The sequence below is a fragment of the Amblyraja radiata genome, chromosome 26 (genome assembly GCF_010909765.2).
Source record: "Amblyraja radiata isolate CabotCenter1 chromosome 26, sAmbRad1.1.pri, whole genome shotgun sequence".
NCBI lineage: Eukaryota > Metazoa > Chordata > Chondrichthyes > Rajiformes > Rajidae > Amblyraja > Amblyraja radiata.
In genome coordinates this window covers 18034730-18052178 of record NC_045981.1, presented here as the reverse complement: position 1 = coordinate 18052178, position 17449 = coordinate 18034730, and the positions used below count along the sequence as shown (strand labels likewise).

At 38.2% G+C, this 17449-nt stretch overlaps 1 protein-coding gene across 1 annotated transcript in view; it reads right to left on the bottom strand.

Annotated features, from left to right (window-relative positions):
* Window positions 1–17219, bottom strand: part of nploc4 (NPL4 homolog, ubiquitin recognition factor) — a 44560-nt gene extending 27341 nt beyond the window's left edge. Inside the window, exons 1-5 of the mRNA XM_033044363.1 lie at window positions 17054–17219; window positions 8751–8831; window positions 7377–7489; window positions 5371–5562; window positions 3985–4033 (exon numbers count right to left, since the gene is read on the bottom strand). Of these exons, the coding sequence (XP_032900254.1) occupies window positions 3985–4033; window positions 5371–5562; window positions 7377–7489; window positions 8751–8831; window positions 17054–17068 (450 nt within the window). The 5' untranslated portion in view covers window positions 17069–17219. The remainder of the gene's footprint in view (window positions 1–3984; window positions 4034–5370; window positions 5563–7376; window positions 7490–8750; window positions 8832–17053) is intronic.
* Between the last annotated feature and the right edge of the window lie 230 nt (window positions 17220–17449).

The following is a 17449-nucleotide window of genomic DNA, read 5'->3' as shown; positions in this document are numbered from 1 at the left end:
TAGTTAATTGATACGAGAGATAAATCTACTTGGCCTTGTCTTGCCACTCTACCATCTTTGGCACATTCATTTTTCTGAAAGCATTCGAAGTGCCTATTGTACAGTCCTCATGGATATAAAACTACTGCACACCAAGTACACCATCCGTTGTGCTAAGGGCACTACAATTGTACTAAGAAGGATATGGCACATATCAAGCCAAGAAGCACATGGGAAGTTTGCCCTCCACATTACCAAACAGGATTTTGTGCAACAAATTGATAATTGCTGGGTCTAGATCAACGTTTCTCAACCGGGGTTCCCCAGAACGCTAGGGATCCGCGAGAGGTCGCCAGGGGTTCAGAGAGAAATAGTGATAAATAGGCTCATCATATGTAAATGCATTTGAGTAATTTGTGTTTAATTTCATATTCGTAATTTTATTATACACGTAGGGCATATTCTTGGAAAATTCTTGGGTATTTAGCGACGTCTATACGGCGCCAGTGTGAAACGGCCTTTAGTGGTCAGTGGACAGGATCTGTACGTGACGGATGTGTGTATCATCAAGTGACTCACTCAAGTACAGACGCATGCACGGCCTCCATCAGTCCTGTCTGTGCTTCCTGGTGTGCAGGTACAGTCCCACGTTATTTAGTAATTTTTACCCATCATTTAGGGATGTTACATGAATTTTAAGAATTTAAGTATGTTTATGTTTATTTTTTTTGTTAGTTTATCAAAAGTTTATTTATGTATGTTTTTGTTAGTTTAGGAAAAGTTAGTGTGTTGTTTTCTCTCACTCTTTCTCTTTTTCAAGGTAAGTTCTGTTTGCCTTTATTTGTTTCATTTTGAACAAGCAGTTTGATTTCAGGTTTTTTTTGCATTGTCAATAAACTTGAGAAAAACGCAAGTTATTTTTTGCTTAAACCAGTTATCAGAAAAATATATTATGTTTGCCTTATGAACTTTAAGTATATAAAAGAGAAAGAAAGAGATTAATAAAGATATATAATAATTTTTATGTAGGGGTTCCCTGAGACATGAAAATTATTTCAAGGGTTCCGTAAAGGTAAAAAGGTTGAGAAACGATTATGAAACCCACTTCCCAAAAGCATTGAGAGCACCTTCATCAGAAGCTCAGATGTTCAAAGTGGTAGCTCACCAGCACCTACTCAAAGGTAATCAGGGATGCTCACCTTTTCAGCACTGCTCAGATCCAGGAAAAGATCTCCCAAAAAACAGCAGCTTCCTAATGGGGCCAAATCTGAGACATTGTGGAGTTTTTCAACGCCAATAGCATCACGTGGTAGAAACCATACAAGCTCATTCACAGAAAAGCTTTGATAGCCGATATGCCTATGAAAATCTAGTCTTTCTCCCTCAGGGTCAAGAATGATCTAACCACGCAGCTGTAAACAAACACAGCCATTCACATGTGCAGGGGGAACTTAATGGGGACTTTTGCAAAACAGTTACAAGCAATTTGTGCTCAAAACGTTCATCGTTTTTTGTGAACTTGCAATGATCTGCCTCACTTGTTTTACATGCAAAACAATGAATGGGACAGTATGTGACTGCATCAAAAAAAACATTTCATCTCATGACAATTTCAAATCACAATCTTTCAACAACCCCAAGAGAAAAAAAATATTTTCCAAGTTAATCCATCAACATCCTTTATAAATGGAAAACACTCCATTACAATTCCTTTTGGCCTTTCTGCCCCAATGAAAATAAAGAGACGCAGAAACATAACTATATTTCCCCATTGTTGGCAACGTCTTAGCAAATCTTCATGGTACTCTCTTTGGATTTATCTCCCTTCCTACAAATTGGCTAGCAAAGCTGCAAACATGCCCAAATAATTGCTTGTACATCTACTCATTTTAATTATGTCCTTTCCTACCTACCTTTTCAAAGGCATACGATTTGGAACAGCTAGATGCCTCTGCTTATGCACAATGACTACATTTGCAATGAATATATCCTCCCATTCCTTAGTTGCACCAACAAAATGATATTCCACACTGGCTGAAGTATGCCTCTGTTCAAGTTCACAATTGACACCTTCGCCAATTCAAAAAATCGAATTGCATTAGATCGCATGTTTAGTAAAATTTTAAAGTACTCTGTCATAACTATCGCTGACTCTAAAATGTATAAATGTTGATTGTAAATCTAAATATTTCAACGTATAATGCATTTTCTTTTTATTAAAAAATGCGACGTCAGCTTCCACTTCAATTTAAGTGCATGTTTTAATTCATGCTTTAGTCTCTAAAATGTTTACATATGGGATATATATCTCTGGAATAACTGAGCATCAATGGATCAGGTGCTTATGATGGAAGGTTTTTTTTTCCCTTTTCAACCCTGGGCCGACTGTGCTGCCAGTATTTCTTGTTACAACATTCGACACTTAGCATTTATCTTGCAAACCATTAGCCTGAATCTGCCCTCAGAATTCTTGTTTCTATTAAGCATTCTTCTGCCCATCCCATGACTTTTAATTATCTACAAGTTTTTGTATCAGTAGATACTTCTTCATCCATAACTGCCCTCCTCATCTTCTGGTATCTTCCCACAGAGCTTCTTTTGTTAATTTTTGGACTAGATACATTAAAGCCATTATTGAGTTTAGACAATTACATGATTTCTATTCAATTGTATCATTTTCTCATTTTCTTTCCCTTTACAGGGGTCTCTTTTGGTAAATGTCACCCATTTTCCCCTTTTCTGTCCTACTTTATTGTTGAAGCTTTCATTTTCAAAAAGATTGGTAGGGTCCACAGTAAAGATATTTAGAAGCAATTACAAACCATTTTCTGGTCGAAACCAGGCAGCATATTACATGGACTAAAGTTAAAGAATGGGTTAACAACTTATTATACATTGCTCTTATCTGCATTGAAAACAAATGGAAAGCTGAAATGTTACACCAGGAGATGTTAACAATACAAGCGGTAAATGGAATTTTGCTTAAAGTATCTTGGAAACAATGTAAATTGCAAGCTACATCATTGGCAGGCACAGTAGCAAAGACTGCATTAACAGCTTACTGAATTATACATCAAAATCAATTGTTCTCCAAATTCCATTATCACAAACTACAAGACTAATATGATGGCATCAACAACCTTAAGAGAGATTGATTTTTGTTCTAAACTGACAGCATTAGTCTGTCTGCTACTCTCCCAGAAACACAAGAAATCGATTGGAAAAGGAGACAGTTAAGTGTATGCTAACTGAGAACCAAAAGCACAAAACACACACCACTCAAAAGTGTTTTACAGTTGTTTAGCTAGCATAAAAATCACAGGATAAAAGGCAAGTCTGCAGAATAAAACTAATAAAATCCCCACTCTCCTTTCTAAAGGAAAACATAGACCTCAGTTAAATGTTCACCCAGGTCCCAGACAACCCAGGTCATAATATCAATTAATCTTTAAGCCACCACCGAAAATAGCTAAATCAAAATGCTAATTTTATTAGCAGAAAGTGTTCTACAAAATGCCACATTTAAAATGTTATAACTTCTGCTGTGGATTTCAATACCAATTCAGGACTAATTAAACTTCCTGCACAGTTGAAGAAGAATTAGTTAGGTTGTTAAGTAAAGTCTCTCAATGGTATTTATTGGAAAATGCTCAGAGAATGAACATTTAAGCATAATAGGGCAAAATTGAACTGAAAATGTTCAAATTTGTATCGCATAGATTAATTAATGTCCTTTTTGACCAAGAATTATTGAGGTAATCAACTTCAGAGGAATGATGGTCATAGCTTTCATGAGGATATTTCCCTCAATTGTTTGCTTAAAGATTTTTATACAAAAATTGAATTTCACAAACATTATTAGCAGTTAAAAGTACTATATGCAGCCTGAAATGCTCCTGCCGTGTAGCAATTGCAAAAGTCTTGATCAATATTTTAAGATGCTTAAATATTCTGAAAAAGATACACTGCTCCCCAAATAGAATTGCTGATAACTTTTCTTCTTACCTCTAATGGTACACAATGAACACATTTACCCAGTGCACCATGCCGACACCTAAAGAAGCATAAATTAGAAATTTAACAAAACTTATAAGGCACAATTTGATTTGTGCAAGAAACATAACATTACTGCTATCATTTTACAATTTGACTTTAGGATTTTAACAAAAGTACTGGCTTTCTTTCTTTTGCAGAGACTTAATTATCTGGGGTAAAACAGTAAATAAGGCAGATTAATTAAATTGGCTAACTTTTACAGAGTTAATCAATCAAGAAAATCCTTCTATAACTAAACAGGTGCAGGGGATAGAGTAGCAAAGTTCATATTACTGGACTCGCATTCACAGTCTTGGATCAAACAAAATGGTAAAATGTGAAAGATAAATTCAAGCAATTAAATCAGGAAATCATAAGTTAATTGTAATAACCAGACTGTCATTAAAGTCTTTAAAAGGATGCAAACCTGCCACCCTCATCTACTTTGAATATACGACTTCAAACTCAACAGGCTCCTCAATTCAGGAGCAATTATTGCTGGTCAAGAAATACTGACATTGTCTATAACATCCACATTCCATAAACAAATAAGTAAAAAAAGACAAAGATATTCAATTCCTCAAAAATTATAAGCTTTTAAACATGACAGATGCCAACATCCCCCTAATTGAATAAATTAATACCTCAGTCTTCAACTTATTTTGCCTTAGTCAATGGTTAGACGGAAAAAAACGTCTACTAAACCTAAACTAGGTGCTACTAAACCTAGTTTATATTTCATATCACACACCTTTGATGTTTTTCCAACAATGCAATTTAAACAAACCAATCTAATATTTTTTAAAGTTATGGGGTTGCAAGCAGAACATGGTGATCTCACAGAGCTTTCAACACATGTTTACCAAATGGATAGGAAATGATTAGAGGGATAAGGGCCAAATGGGATTAACTTAGATAGGGGATCTTGGTCAGCATGGACAAGTTGGGCCAAAAGTCCTGCTTCCATGCTGTTTGACATTTAACAAAAAACAAGCTTATGCTCTGTTATTGTGCCAAAACATTGAGTACTGATTAGTCAGTGGCAAAGAATAAGAAATGCAGGATGAAGCAAGAAGATTTGTGCAAAATCCTCGTTTCAAGAACGGATTTAAAACACTTGCAGAAGTTACCCAATTCTTCGTAGTGTGAATATTGTTCAAGGAGGAAAGGGAGAGAATAATTTAAAAAGAGAGCACATAAATCCCAGCTGCTTAAGTCTTGGGTACAGAAGCTATTCATTGTTGCTAGAGCACTTCCAGCTTATGAAATTTAAAAAGTTAAAATCAAAATTTATTATATCTTGTTAGCATTTTAAAATTAATGCTATTCAATAGATTGCTGTTCAAAAAATCTTACTGTTGATGGTCCCTGTTTCTATAAATCTTTCCATCTTGCTTGTTTAAATACTGGTCAATTTCATCCTCCACAATATTGATTGTAGATGGGGTTAAAACCCGTTGCCCTCCATGAGCCTGAGACAAAGTCTCCATGACCTGAGTAGAAGTCCCAGCATCATTTGATGGAAAAAGGTACAGCAAGTCACCATGTCTAAGGAAAAAATATTATAATAATTAATGAAATCAGGCACAGATATTCACATTACAACGGCACTTTTAAAAACATTCCTATTGACAAAGAAAAACTTTGATACTTTAGTAAACCCGAACTTCCTTTCAAAGAGAGTCATACAGCATGGAAACAGATTCTTCGGCTCAACTTGCTCAATGCGACCAAGATGCCTCATCTGCACTAGTCTTACCTGCCCGCGTTTGGCCTGTAACCCCCCAAGCCTTTCCTATCCATGTACCTGTCCAAATGTCTTTTAAATGCTGTTATAATATCTGGTTCAATCACCTCCTCTGGCAGCTCGTTCCATGTGAAAAAGTTGACCCACAGATTCCTATTAAATCTTTCCCCTCTCCTCTTAAACCTACATCCTCTGATTCTTGATTCACCTACGAGAGGCCCATGCACAGCATGCAATTTTTTATTTATTAGTAAAAGAAATATGGTTCAGAACACATGAACAAAAAACTTAATCAGGCTTATGCTTTGGGTCTACTTTTATTAGTATGCATAGTTAATTTGAAATGTTTGTGTTCATGTACTTTTAAAATACAGTTGATCAGGGTCACTTCATCTGATCATTATCCAGTGGCCCTCAATGGAATTGTTTATATCGGGGGTCAAACATCAAGCCAGCTTGATGTAATGGCTTCCCAAATGGTAAAGAGTCCTAACTAATGCAACAATGGTTTAAATGACAAATAATTGTTGCATAATGGATAGGAAAGGTTAATAGGGATACGGGCCAAATGGGACTAGGTTAATTGGGGCCTATTGGTCGGCATGGATGTGCTGGGCTGAAGAGCCTACTTCCGTGCTGTATGACTCCATAACCATAATAATTATTCACATGAAGTCAAAATATTTCAACCCTAATGTTCGATTTTCATTTCCCCACAAATGAAATGGATATTGATTTTATTGCATTCTCCCAGAAAATAGCAATAAATTTTGTACTAACTAAATATCAACTGCACTCACTATAAGTAATATAAGTAAATAAGTAGCCTACAATCAATTTCTTCATACTCAATAAAATAGTAGATATTTCCCATACGAGGATAGACATGGAAAAAACTATTCACCTATTCCACTAAGGCAACTTCAGTGAAGGAAAATCTGTGCAAGTGTAGACACAAAATGCTGATGTAACTCAGCGGGTCAGGCAGCATCCCTGGAGAACATGGATAGGTGATAATTTTTGGTTGGAGCCCTTCTTCAGAATTCTTGAATCAAGAATTCAAAATTCTTAATTCTGAAGAAGTGTTGCGACCCAAAACCTCGCCTTTCCATGTTCTCCAGGGATGGTGCCCGAGTTACTCCAGCATTTTAGATCTATCTTTGGTATAAACCAGCATCTGCAGTTCCTTGTTATTACAAACCCATGCAAATGTCTCTTCCCCAATGCCAAAGTAATTTAACTTCCATCAAATCAATAATGCAGGCACTTAAAAAAGAAAAAGAAAAAAAATTGATTTTACTGAAATTATGGAAACAATATACAGAATTATTTCCATTATCTGTAAAATTGCCAACAAATTACTTTTTGGACAATGTTTCCTGAATAAGCAACCCATTTGGAACACTTTCTCAAAATCATGCTTGTAAAGTGTTTGTAAATTGCAATAAATCTAAGGGATAAATTGATCAGGAGTAACATGTCCATTTTAACACTGCTGTATTTTCATCATTAGTAATAAATATGTTTTAAAGTGTCACTTAATCATACATTTCTTTCCATGATCTTGATTGTCTGAAAAGTGCTAGAGGAAAAATGAGCAAAAAACAATACGCACTTGATTTTAAGCAAGGACAGCGATTTATTCATTGTGGGGGAGATTTCTCCCGTTTTATTTCTGTTAAGATATACAGAAAAGCCATTGTTGGAACAGCCAAATTCCTTTGCAACCTGAAAACAAAATAACAAAATTAAATCACAATTCCAAAGCAAAAAATAAATAAATCATATTCTGATTAAATACTCAGCTACTGACCAACATTTATCTTTCTGCCACTTCGATAACAAAATAAGCAAATATCTTCAGCACTCTCTCAACCAATCTCACCCTTTTCTCCCCAGCGGAAACACTCAAACTTCATAGTAAGTAAATGCACACCTAGGCCAAAACTGCCTCCAACTCAGCTGACTAATTACAGCATTAGTAGTTTCCCCCTCCCACTCCCTCTCACCAGGGCCTACAGTTCAGGATTCAAAATATGGCAATTTCCATTATTTTAAAATGTGAAACACAAAACAGGATTGGTGGCAGGAAAGCTGCTATCAGATAGAGTACTTGCATCAAGGACAAAGTCATGGTCAATAAGGACTTGAAGATGATGACAAGTGCTGGAGTAACTTAGCAGGTCAGGCTGCATCTCTAGAAAACATGGATAGGTGACATTTCGGGTCGAGACCCTTCCTTAGAATGATTGTGGAGGGGGCAGGAAAGAGAAGAAAGCTGGAAGAGAGAAGGACAAAGCCTAGCAGGTAATATGATGATACGGGTGAAGAGGGCTTTCTGAAAGACTTTAAATGTTCCTTCTCGCAGTCACTGACTGGCTCTCTCCCTAGTTCATGGTCTGCCCTGGCACTCAAAGCTGAGCATTTTATGGGCTTTAGAAGTGACTATTTACCAGTTGAAGTTTTACTTAAATAAATTGGAGAAGACTGTCGGTTACCATTTTAAGCCTAATAAACTGCTGGTGTTACTCAGCGGGCCAGGTAACATCCAAGGTTACCATTTTTTGTGCAAGGCCAGATCTAGGTTTGATTACTGGTGGCTCCTCTCCCACAGAACTGTGGACATCAAGTAGAAGTTGATTTGCCATATTCCTTCATGCAAAAACTGAAGGTGCTTTTGATGGGAGCCAACATCCACTCTAACAAAAGGTAGATATTTAAGAGAATTCAGGTCACCGTATTAGTTTCGGGAAACTAGATGAGCAGGAAAAAATTCACCTACCTTCCCCCTAACCCACCAAATACAAATTGATTTTAAGTCTCTCTCCGAGATTACAGAGTTTTATGTTGGACAGACTGAAGAAACAGGATTCAGATCGATCGATCATTCATTCAATTGACAACATCAATAAATACTTGCATAAAGCAAATAAAAAACCTAACATTTTCATTAACTGATAATTATGAAAAGGCCAAAACAGCTGATTACCTTCTTCAATAATTGGGCTCCAGTTTCTCGTTTCCCCACATTAATCCGTTTCATGCCATGCGGTGACTGGATACGGACAACCTACAAAAAATAAATTAATACATTATGCATAATACATACAAAAATAACTAGACATTAAGATTTTTACTGGAATGACATGGGATCCTCCATGACATCTGTGATTAAACAGCAATTACAGCCATTCAATACAGAATTACAGATGACTTTATATAAAAATTATTTTCAGTTGAGATTTGATAGCTTAATAAAGGCCTGACAGTTAAAGTAACTACAGCTGAATTGACATCATACTGTTGGGTGTTTCCTATATATGACAACAGCAAGCATAGAGGGCGAAGGGGGGGGGGGTAGAAGAGATACACAGGTTCTTGCCGCAGGAGATTGCTGGTGGCTTCAACCCTTGTGGGCCCAGAAATTAATTTGCCGCAGCGTAGAGTCTAGTTTGCAGTGCTGCAAGATAAGCAGTATAACTACAACCAAAACTGTAGGTTAACTATTAATACCACAGAAACCACAAGCAGATGGATGCCATTTAGCAGAGTCTGTGAAATTCAGTTTTGTTTTAATAAAACGTAGGGCACATGAGCTTTATGACTTGCTGTTGTCTTATTCTTTTTCAGCATACAATTTTTAAAGACAAAGTGTAAAAGATATTCCCCGACTTACTAACTCAAAATCATCATAAAACAGCCACGTGTATTTGTGACACGTGTTTATCCTGCTACCTAATGTTTAAATTATAGGCTCCCTTATATAAAATTAATTATGTTTAAAGTATAGACTTCCTTGTACAAAAGGAAAAGTAGAATTAATGATGTTTAAAGTATAGGCTTCCTGATATAAAAGGAAAAAAAAAAAGAAGAAAAAAAATCACCTTCAATCTTAGGAATTCCAATTTGCTATAAAATCGACAAATATCATGTTGGTTCTTTTTGTTCCCCCGTCTTCAGTTATTCCCATGACAGTAGTAACAGTAGCAGGATCACGCCATGATGATATGTTCAATATTTAATTAGCTGAATTTCTTTGGTTCTACAGAAATTTACTTGGCCCCAGTTGTTTTCTAGTTGGAGCATGCTTACCAATTTGATGAGAAGTGATCGTCAGATTACTCCATAAATGGCGAGGAAAAACATTCACAAGATGCACATTACAGTTTATTTCAGCAGACATTACTTGTTACTTTTCACTCTACAGTTACTGTTCAGTTAATCTACCTCACAAGTATAGCTATGCTGTCACAATATTTTTTTGTTTTAGTTTAGGGTAGAGATACAGCGTAGAAACAGGCTTTTCGGCCCACCACCGACACTAACACTATCCTGCACACACTGGGACCATTTACACTTATACCAAGCCAATTAAGCTACAAACCTGTACATCTTTTGCTTTATTTCATTCTTTAATGGAATGGATCCCACTGATTTTTTGGTGGCAATTCAATTGGACTTTGCACATGCACTTTCAAGCACAGAAGCCTGGGATGCAAAGGCAGATAGCACCATAGTTTTTCATAAGCTTCATCCCCATGTCCAGCGTTATGGGAATTCCTAGGCATTGCACTGGAAATATAGTCTTGCAGATGCAGCACAGTCAGATATGCCAGATCATGAGCCTCAAATTATGTCATCATGTATTTGAGGTCTACAGATATGAAACCTGAAAGAAATGACATTGCTTATTTAAGATTTTTAAAATATGTGTAAAATGATGTGGGATGAGGACAGAATGGATAGTGAGGTGCATTTGGAATATTGTGAACAATCTTGGGCACCATATCTGAGGAAGGATGTGGTGGCTCTGGAGAGGATCCAGAGGAGGTTTACAAGAATGATCCCGGGAATGAGTAGGTTAGCCTATGATGAGCGTTTGTCAGCACTGGGCCTTTACCCGCTGGAATTTAGAAGAATGAGGAGGGACCTCATTGAAACATACAGAATATTGAAAGGCTTGGATAGAGTGGATGTAGAGATGATGTTTCCACTAGTGGGAGAGTCTAGGACAAGAGGGTGTAGCCTCAGAATTAAAGGACATTCTGATAGGAAGGAGATGAGGAGATTTCTTTAGTCAGAGGGTGGTGAATCTGTGGAATTCTTTGCCACAGAAAGCCGTGGCGGCCAAGTCAGTGGATATTTTTAAGGCAAAGATAGATTCTTGATTAGTACAGGCATCAGAGGTTATGGGGAGAAGGCAGGAAAATGGGGTTAGGAGGGAGAGGTAGATCAGCCATGATTGAATGGCAGAGTAGACTATACAAGCCAAATGGCCAAATCTACTCTTATTCCTTATCATCGGCAATCACTCGAAACGAGCATGACTGTCCTCTCCTCTCCATAGCATTGTGCTGATGCCTGTGCGTGACTTTGTTTATCGTGGGGAGACTGGTACAGACAGCCACCACACGGTCCTTGACAGATCTGGGTCAGGATCCAGTGGCATGGCGTCCAAGACGACCGGGGACCATTTTCTGCTGCAGCCTTCATCCGCCTTTCCAGCCGTTGTGACGCTCCACTAAAGTCAGCCATCATCCTCTGCCTGTTCCACCATTGAGGTCTTGGTTGGATTGCTCTTTGTCAGGGACCTCCCCCTCGACCTTACCGCCATGAGTGGCCCTACCAGGAGTAAAGCTCCACACGGCATCGCTCTCAGGATTTCAGGACCACACAAGCTACTCCACCACGACAAGGTGACAATCCATGGAGAATATGACCTCTCTTTGGAGGGGTCAAGGACACAAAGTCACAGGAAAAATAATTAAGAGTGATATTAGAGAAACCATTTAATGCTCCATGGGTTGGAATCTGGAGATGCCGTCTGAACGACTGGATGAAACTCATTTTACACATTTCCATCAAATCTCACAGCAGCCTCATTTCCAGAGTAAGCTGTCCCAGACTCTCTATTCTATTCCTGAAGTTCCTCATGGCAAGAACTATGCTCCAAAATTATTTTGTGAACCCACTCTGAATAATATTTCTACAATATACCAACTAGAATTGCACAAAACACTCCAGTTGACGCAGTACAAATGTTTTACAAAGATTCAGCACAACCTGCTTGTTGTAACACATTTTACCTCTATTGATTAAACTCGGAATAATGTCTGGCTTTTGACTGCGTTCTCAACCTCTTGTGTCACTTGCAACGTTTTATGCAGATATGTTCTCAGGTTCCTGTGTGATTGCACCTCTTTTGGAACAAAAGTCTTTATTCATGCTCCTTATTTTTCAGATCACAGTACAGCAATATATTTATCTGGGTAAGTAGCTGCGTCTTACTTAAGAACTTCATTTTCTAAATATATTTTAAAAAGAAAATAATTGAAATAATTATTACTTATGTTTAAATGCTCTGTATGTCAGAGATATTCGAAAGCTTTTGATGTTGCTTACAGCTTTCACGAATCACGACAGACAACGCTCTGGCCCCAGGTGCGGCAAAGGCAGGACCTATACAACATGTCACCCACAGCCCATCAGTTAGTCAGTCAGGCCCCTGGGCTCCACTGTAAAGATGGTTGGGGAAAAGGGCATTCTGCAACAGATCGAGATGCATGCAAGTGTATACAGGTAGTGGCAAATGTAGGCAGCTGGCTACTCTCTGAACTCAGGAAGCTCATAAAGACACATGAAGACTGTCAAATCAATAGAGGATTGCTTGTTCCATTTTTGAAATGTGGCTGATCCTAACCAGCCGTGTAACCAAGAACAGAAGTAGTAAAGGATAGTTTTGTGCATGAGGGATTGTGTTTCACAAATGTGATTATTTTTTTTAAGAAGCTAGTGTAGGACCACAGATATAATCTACATGGCATTTACCAAGGCCCTCGATAAAGTTCCACACGGTAGACTACTCTAAAGGTTAGATTGCATGTGATCCAAGGAGAGCTAGCTAACTGGATACAGAATTGGCTTAAACAGAGGAAACAGAGGGTGGTTGTGGCAGGCTGTTTCTCAGGCCGGAGGCCTGTGACTAATGGTGGGCCTGAGGGATTGGTGCTGGCCCAGTGCTGTTTGTCATCTAAATCAATTATTTGGTTAAGAATTCACAAGGCATAAATAGTAAGTTTGTAGATGACATTAAAATAGGTGGTATCGTAGACAGGGAATGTATTTATCAAAAACTACAGTGGGATCTTCATCAGCTGGGCAAGTAGGCTGAGGAATACAACATTTAGTTTAACTCAGATAAGTATAGGTGTTGCATTTTGGGAAGTCAAACCAGGGCAGAACCTTCAATGTGAATAGTAGGGCCCTGGCGAGTGTCAAAGAGCTGAGGCATCCATGAGTACTAGTACATAGTTCCCTGAAAGTAGCATTGCTGGGAAATAGGATGATAACGAAGGGCTTTGAACCTGCTGCCTTTCATTAGTCAGGGTATTATAAAAGTTGGGACATTATCATACATTTGTTCATGACATTGGTGAGGCTGCATTGGCAGATTGTGTTCAGTTTTAGTCACTCTGCTATAGGAAAGATGCCATGAAGCTGGAATGAAAGATTTGACAGGGTGCGAGCTACAGGGAGAGGTTGAGCAGCCTGGAGTTTTATTCCTTGCAGTGAAAGTGGCTGAGGCGTGATCTTATGCAGGTGTATAAAAAATAAGGGGAATAATGTGGTGAATGTACAGAATCTGGATAGAGACAACAAAAACTTGAGGGCATTTGGTTTAAAGTGAGAGGGGAAAGATTTAATAGAAACCCAAGGGGCAACTTTTTCCACAGAGGATGCCGTGTATATGGAACAAGCTGCCAAATGAAGTAGTTGAGGCAGGAACATTAACAACATTTAAAAGACATTTAAAGAGGGATATGGGTCAGGCGTGAGTACCTGGGACAAGCTTGGATGAAACACCTTGAATGACATGAACAAGTTGGACAGAAGGGCCTGTTTCTGTCTTGTATGTCGCAGTACTAAAATATATACTAAAACAAAACCCAATATTTTTTTTTTGATTTTTGGCCAACTTAAAGAGTCAATTTTCCCCAATGTCAGAATTTTTAATACTAAATGTCTGACAAAGCAGTTAAGAGCATCAGTGCAATTCAAATCACACATTGCACTATATTTCTATTAAAGGATACAATCTCCTCATCAATATTAAAGTGCAGATACATAGTATTTCTGAGACACTAATGGATGTGGGTGCATGCAAAAGGAAGATCCAAACAGATAAGCACAATCATAGTCATACAGCACGGAGACAGACCCTTCAGTCCAACTCATCCATGCCAACTAAGATGCCGCATCTAAGTTAGTCCCATTTGATCGCCACTCCGCCAAGCCTTTTCTATCCCCATGTACTTGTCCAAGTGTCTTTTAAATGTTGTTGTTATACATGCCTCAACTTCCTCCTCTGGCAACTTATTTAATATACCGACCACCCTCTGAGTAAAAATTTGCCTGTCAGGACCCTATTAAATCTTTCCTCGCAATCCAAAAAACTTTATATTTGGTTCGGAGGATCAGGAGGAAAACATTAGAGAATCGGTACATGCGATACATACAACAAGGAACAGAAAGTTCTATGGTAGTAAATTACAGGCATACTAAAGCAACTTGGTCTGTTGATAAGACCACAATCAAATAAAAATAAACTGTTACAAAGGTAAAACAATACGTGTGGAACTTAATTTTTTCTTAAGTAGGACACATTGGCAAAACGTTTGGAGGGACAGTCTGTTGAAGAATTCAGAAGTTTATAGAATTATCTGGTTAGGGGGTGCTTATTAAAATAAGAAGCAATCTTCGAAATGGAAAAAACATGTTCACAAGTTAACCTGTACAGATATTTTAAGGCTGTTAAAACCATCGGGTGTGGGGCATTCTGATCAATACCATTGAGGAAAATAGATGAATGTTTATGGCGATTTGATTGAAGCCTCCATAATGTGATCAGGGAAGACATTGAATGCCATCTCAGGTATTATCATATCATTAGAGGTCACTCAATGCAGTCAGTCATGTCACTGAATAACCTGTTGTTTGTGTATCCAGGGAGCCATCGCAAAACACTAACAGAAGATACATACTCTAGATGCCTGGGTATCTTCTTTTGTGACGGATAGTTGATAAACAGGTGAAAGAATCAACTAGGGAAGCAAATAATATGTTGGGCTTTATTGTTAGGTCGTGTTGGAAAAGATTAGTATGTAATTTTGAGCCTTGTATCCAAGTAAATTAGACATCCAGTTGTAGCACATCTCAAATAATGGGATGAGGGTTTTGGCCAATGAAGTTCAATAGGTCTATAGATTGGACATCATCTTTTGAAAGGAGATTGGCCAGTTGGTATCACTATGAGGAGAAAAGTAAAGACCTATGTAGTAGAATTATCATAATTCTCTATCTAAAATTGCTACGCATAGTTGCTAACTCAAAAACGACCTCAGATGGAGGAAGCTCAAACCTCCAAGCAAAACCATAAGAAAGTATTTCCACAGATCGGATGAAAGTGCTGGAGTAACTCAGCAGGTCAAGCAGCATCTCATGGATAGGTGATGTTTCAGGTCAGTATTCTTTTTCATGGTAATCTATTTCCACTGATAACTGGGTAAACCCATATCCATTAACAATAGAGAAGTTGGATCAAAACTGGTGTAGTCACTGCAAAGAGTGATCTACATGCAAGTCAGGAAATAATGTGCACTCCAACCTCTGTTGGGCAAATGGACCTGTAGTCCCTGTGGAGCAGTTTTCCACTTGTGCAATAAGGGCCTGCTTCTACATTACTGCCAAGCACAAATGGCTTGACTGATTCTTGTGACAATAGTTTTATTTCTCCCCTAGAGTACCTGACAGTGCAGATTAATGGAAACTACATTTGCTATTATACTAATTATGTCTGTCGTAGAGTTGGAATGCCCCAGTTTTACATTAGCCAGCTTCCCTTCTGAAACCTACAGTCCAATAAACACTTTTCTTTCATTGCTTTCTAAATTTCAGTTTGAACCAAAAAGTATAATTTTAAATAGGGAACCGATTTACATCCCAATGCAGAGTTCACACTTGAAACGTTAAATTTGTCTGTTGGTTTACAGATGTGAACCAATCTACTGAATGTTTACACCATCTCTTTTTTGAAGCCGACTTCCATCTAACTCCCTTGGTCTTACGACATCATCCAACTTCAACTACAAACCAGTTTTACTTAAAAATTTTAATTCCTTAAACCACTTTAACATCTGTTTGTCTTAGCCTGCAAGGATACACCGACAAAGATACAACAGCTTTTATACGCTAGGAGCATATTAGTCGATTTTTGCAAGTTCATATTTGCCCTTTTCTTTAAAAAAAATAATGATTTTTTAAACTTAATCTCTCAGATTAATAATTTATACAAAATTATATTCTTGGCTACAAATATGCTGTGAAGTATTTTATATGCTGGATAATTAATTTTATGTTCAAGTTGGTGAGCACAATTTTCTATACTTCCTCAACTTCTTTTCAGTCTGCGTTCCAAATGCATAGGATGCCATCAGACCATTGTTTCTAACTAAAACCCAGTTATCCTTCCTTTGGTTTACTTGTTCAAACTACAATGGCATATTAAACCTTTGTCCCTGCCCAAAATTACAAACTCATGCTGAATTTGACCCCACAGGAGATACTAGCAACGCCAACTAATTAATTCACACCATTCTTCACACTCACCTCCATTCAAGCTGTGAAAACTTGAATTATAAAAAGGGATCAATGAAAGCAGTTGAATATTATTAAGCCTTTTTAACAAAAAGAGCCTGAAGAATGAATCTGAAAGCTACAGAATTGGTTACAAATGACTAATCTGTGTGGTGGATCTGGAAATAACATCTAGCATACTTCTAGCAGTTTCACTGCATTTTGGGTCAAGTCCCCCAAAGAAATAACGTAGACAGAATGCACACAGACGTCCAATTCTTGCGTATCTCCAGTACTCCTTTCCACAGGAGAGTAAAAATAATGGTCAAAGGGCAGAAACAAAATAACTCGACAAGTAGGGTCCTTAGAGATTGGACTCTGACTAATCGAATGCTATTGGGGGATCTAGGTGATGTTCAGAGGAAGGTTGTGGGGTTTATTAGCAAAGGGTGGAGGTGATTCTCGCATCTTCTGGCCCGCGTCTGCTAGGTGTGTTTCAAGGCCCGTGGTTTATGCCTTTAAAGTGCTGCCTCACTGCTGTGGACGCAGTAGCCGGGCCGGGCCGGGCCTTTCCCCTCAGCCGGGCCCGGGCAGGCAGCCTGACAACCAAGAGTCAGTCAGGAGAGAACACCCTCCCCCAAAGTCGCAGTGTTTACTCACTATATTATCCGCCATGGCGCTTCTCCTCCTGGCCCTTTTCCTTTGGAAAAAAAATTAGCTTCAAATTTCACCGTCACTCCGAGTGTCACCAGAAAAAGCAACCGCCGCCGCGTCCAGTGCGTGGTAAACAGATCCGCCGCTCGTCTGGTCCTCTCCGCACCAGAACGCTGCAACTCATCGCAACGCACAATGCAAGTCGCGCTGAGCTCTCGGCACAGTGCAATGACAAACTACTTACTGCACGTTGCACCTACATAATATTAATGATGTTTATGCAGATTGTCCGGAACACTTCATGTTTATATTTGCATTGATTTACATGATTTAGATATAATTAATATTTGATTTTGATCGTCTCCACAATTCATTCACAGTTCCAAATAACACCAACGAGGA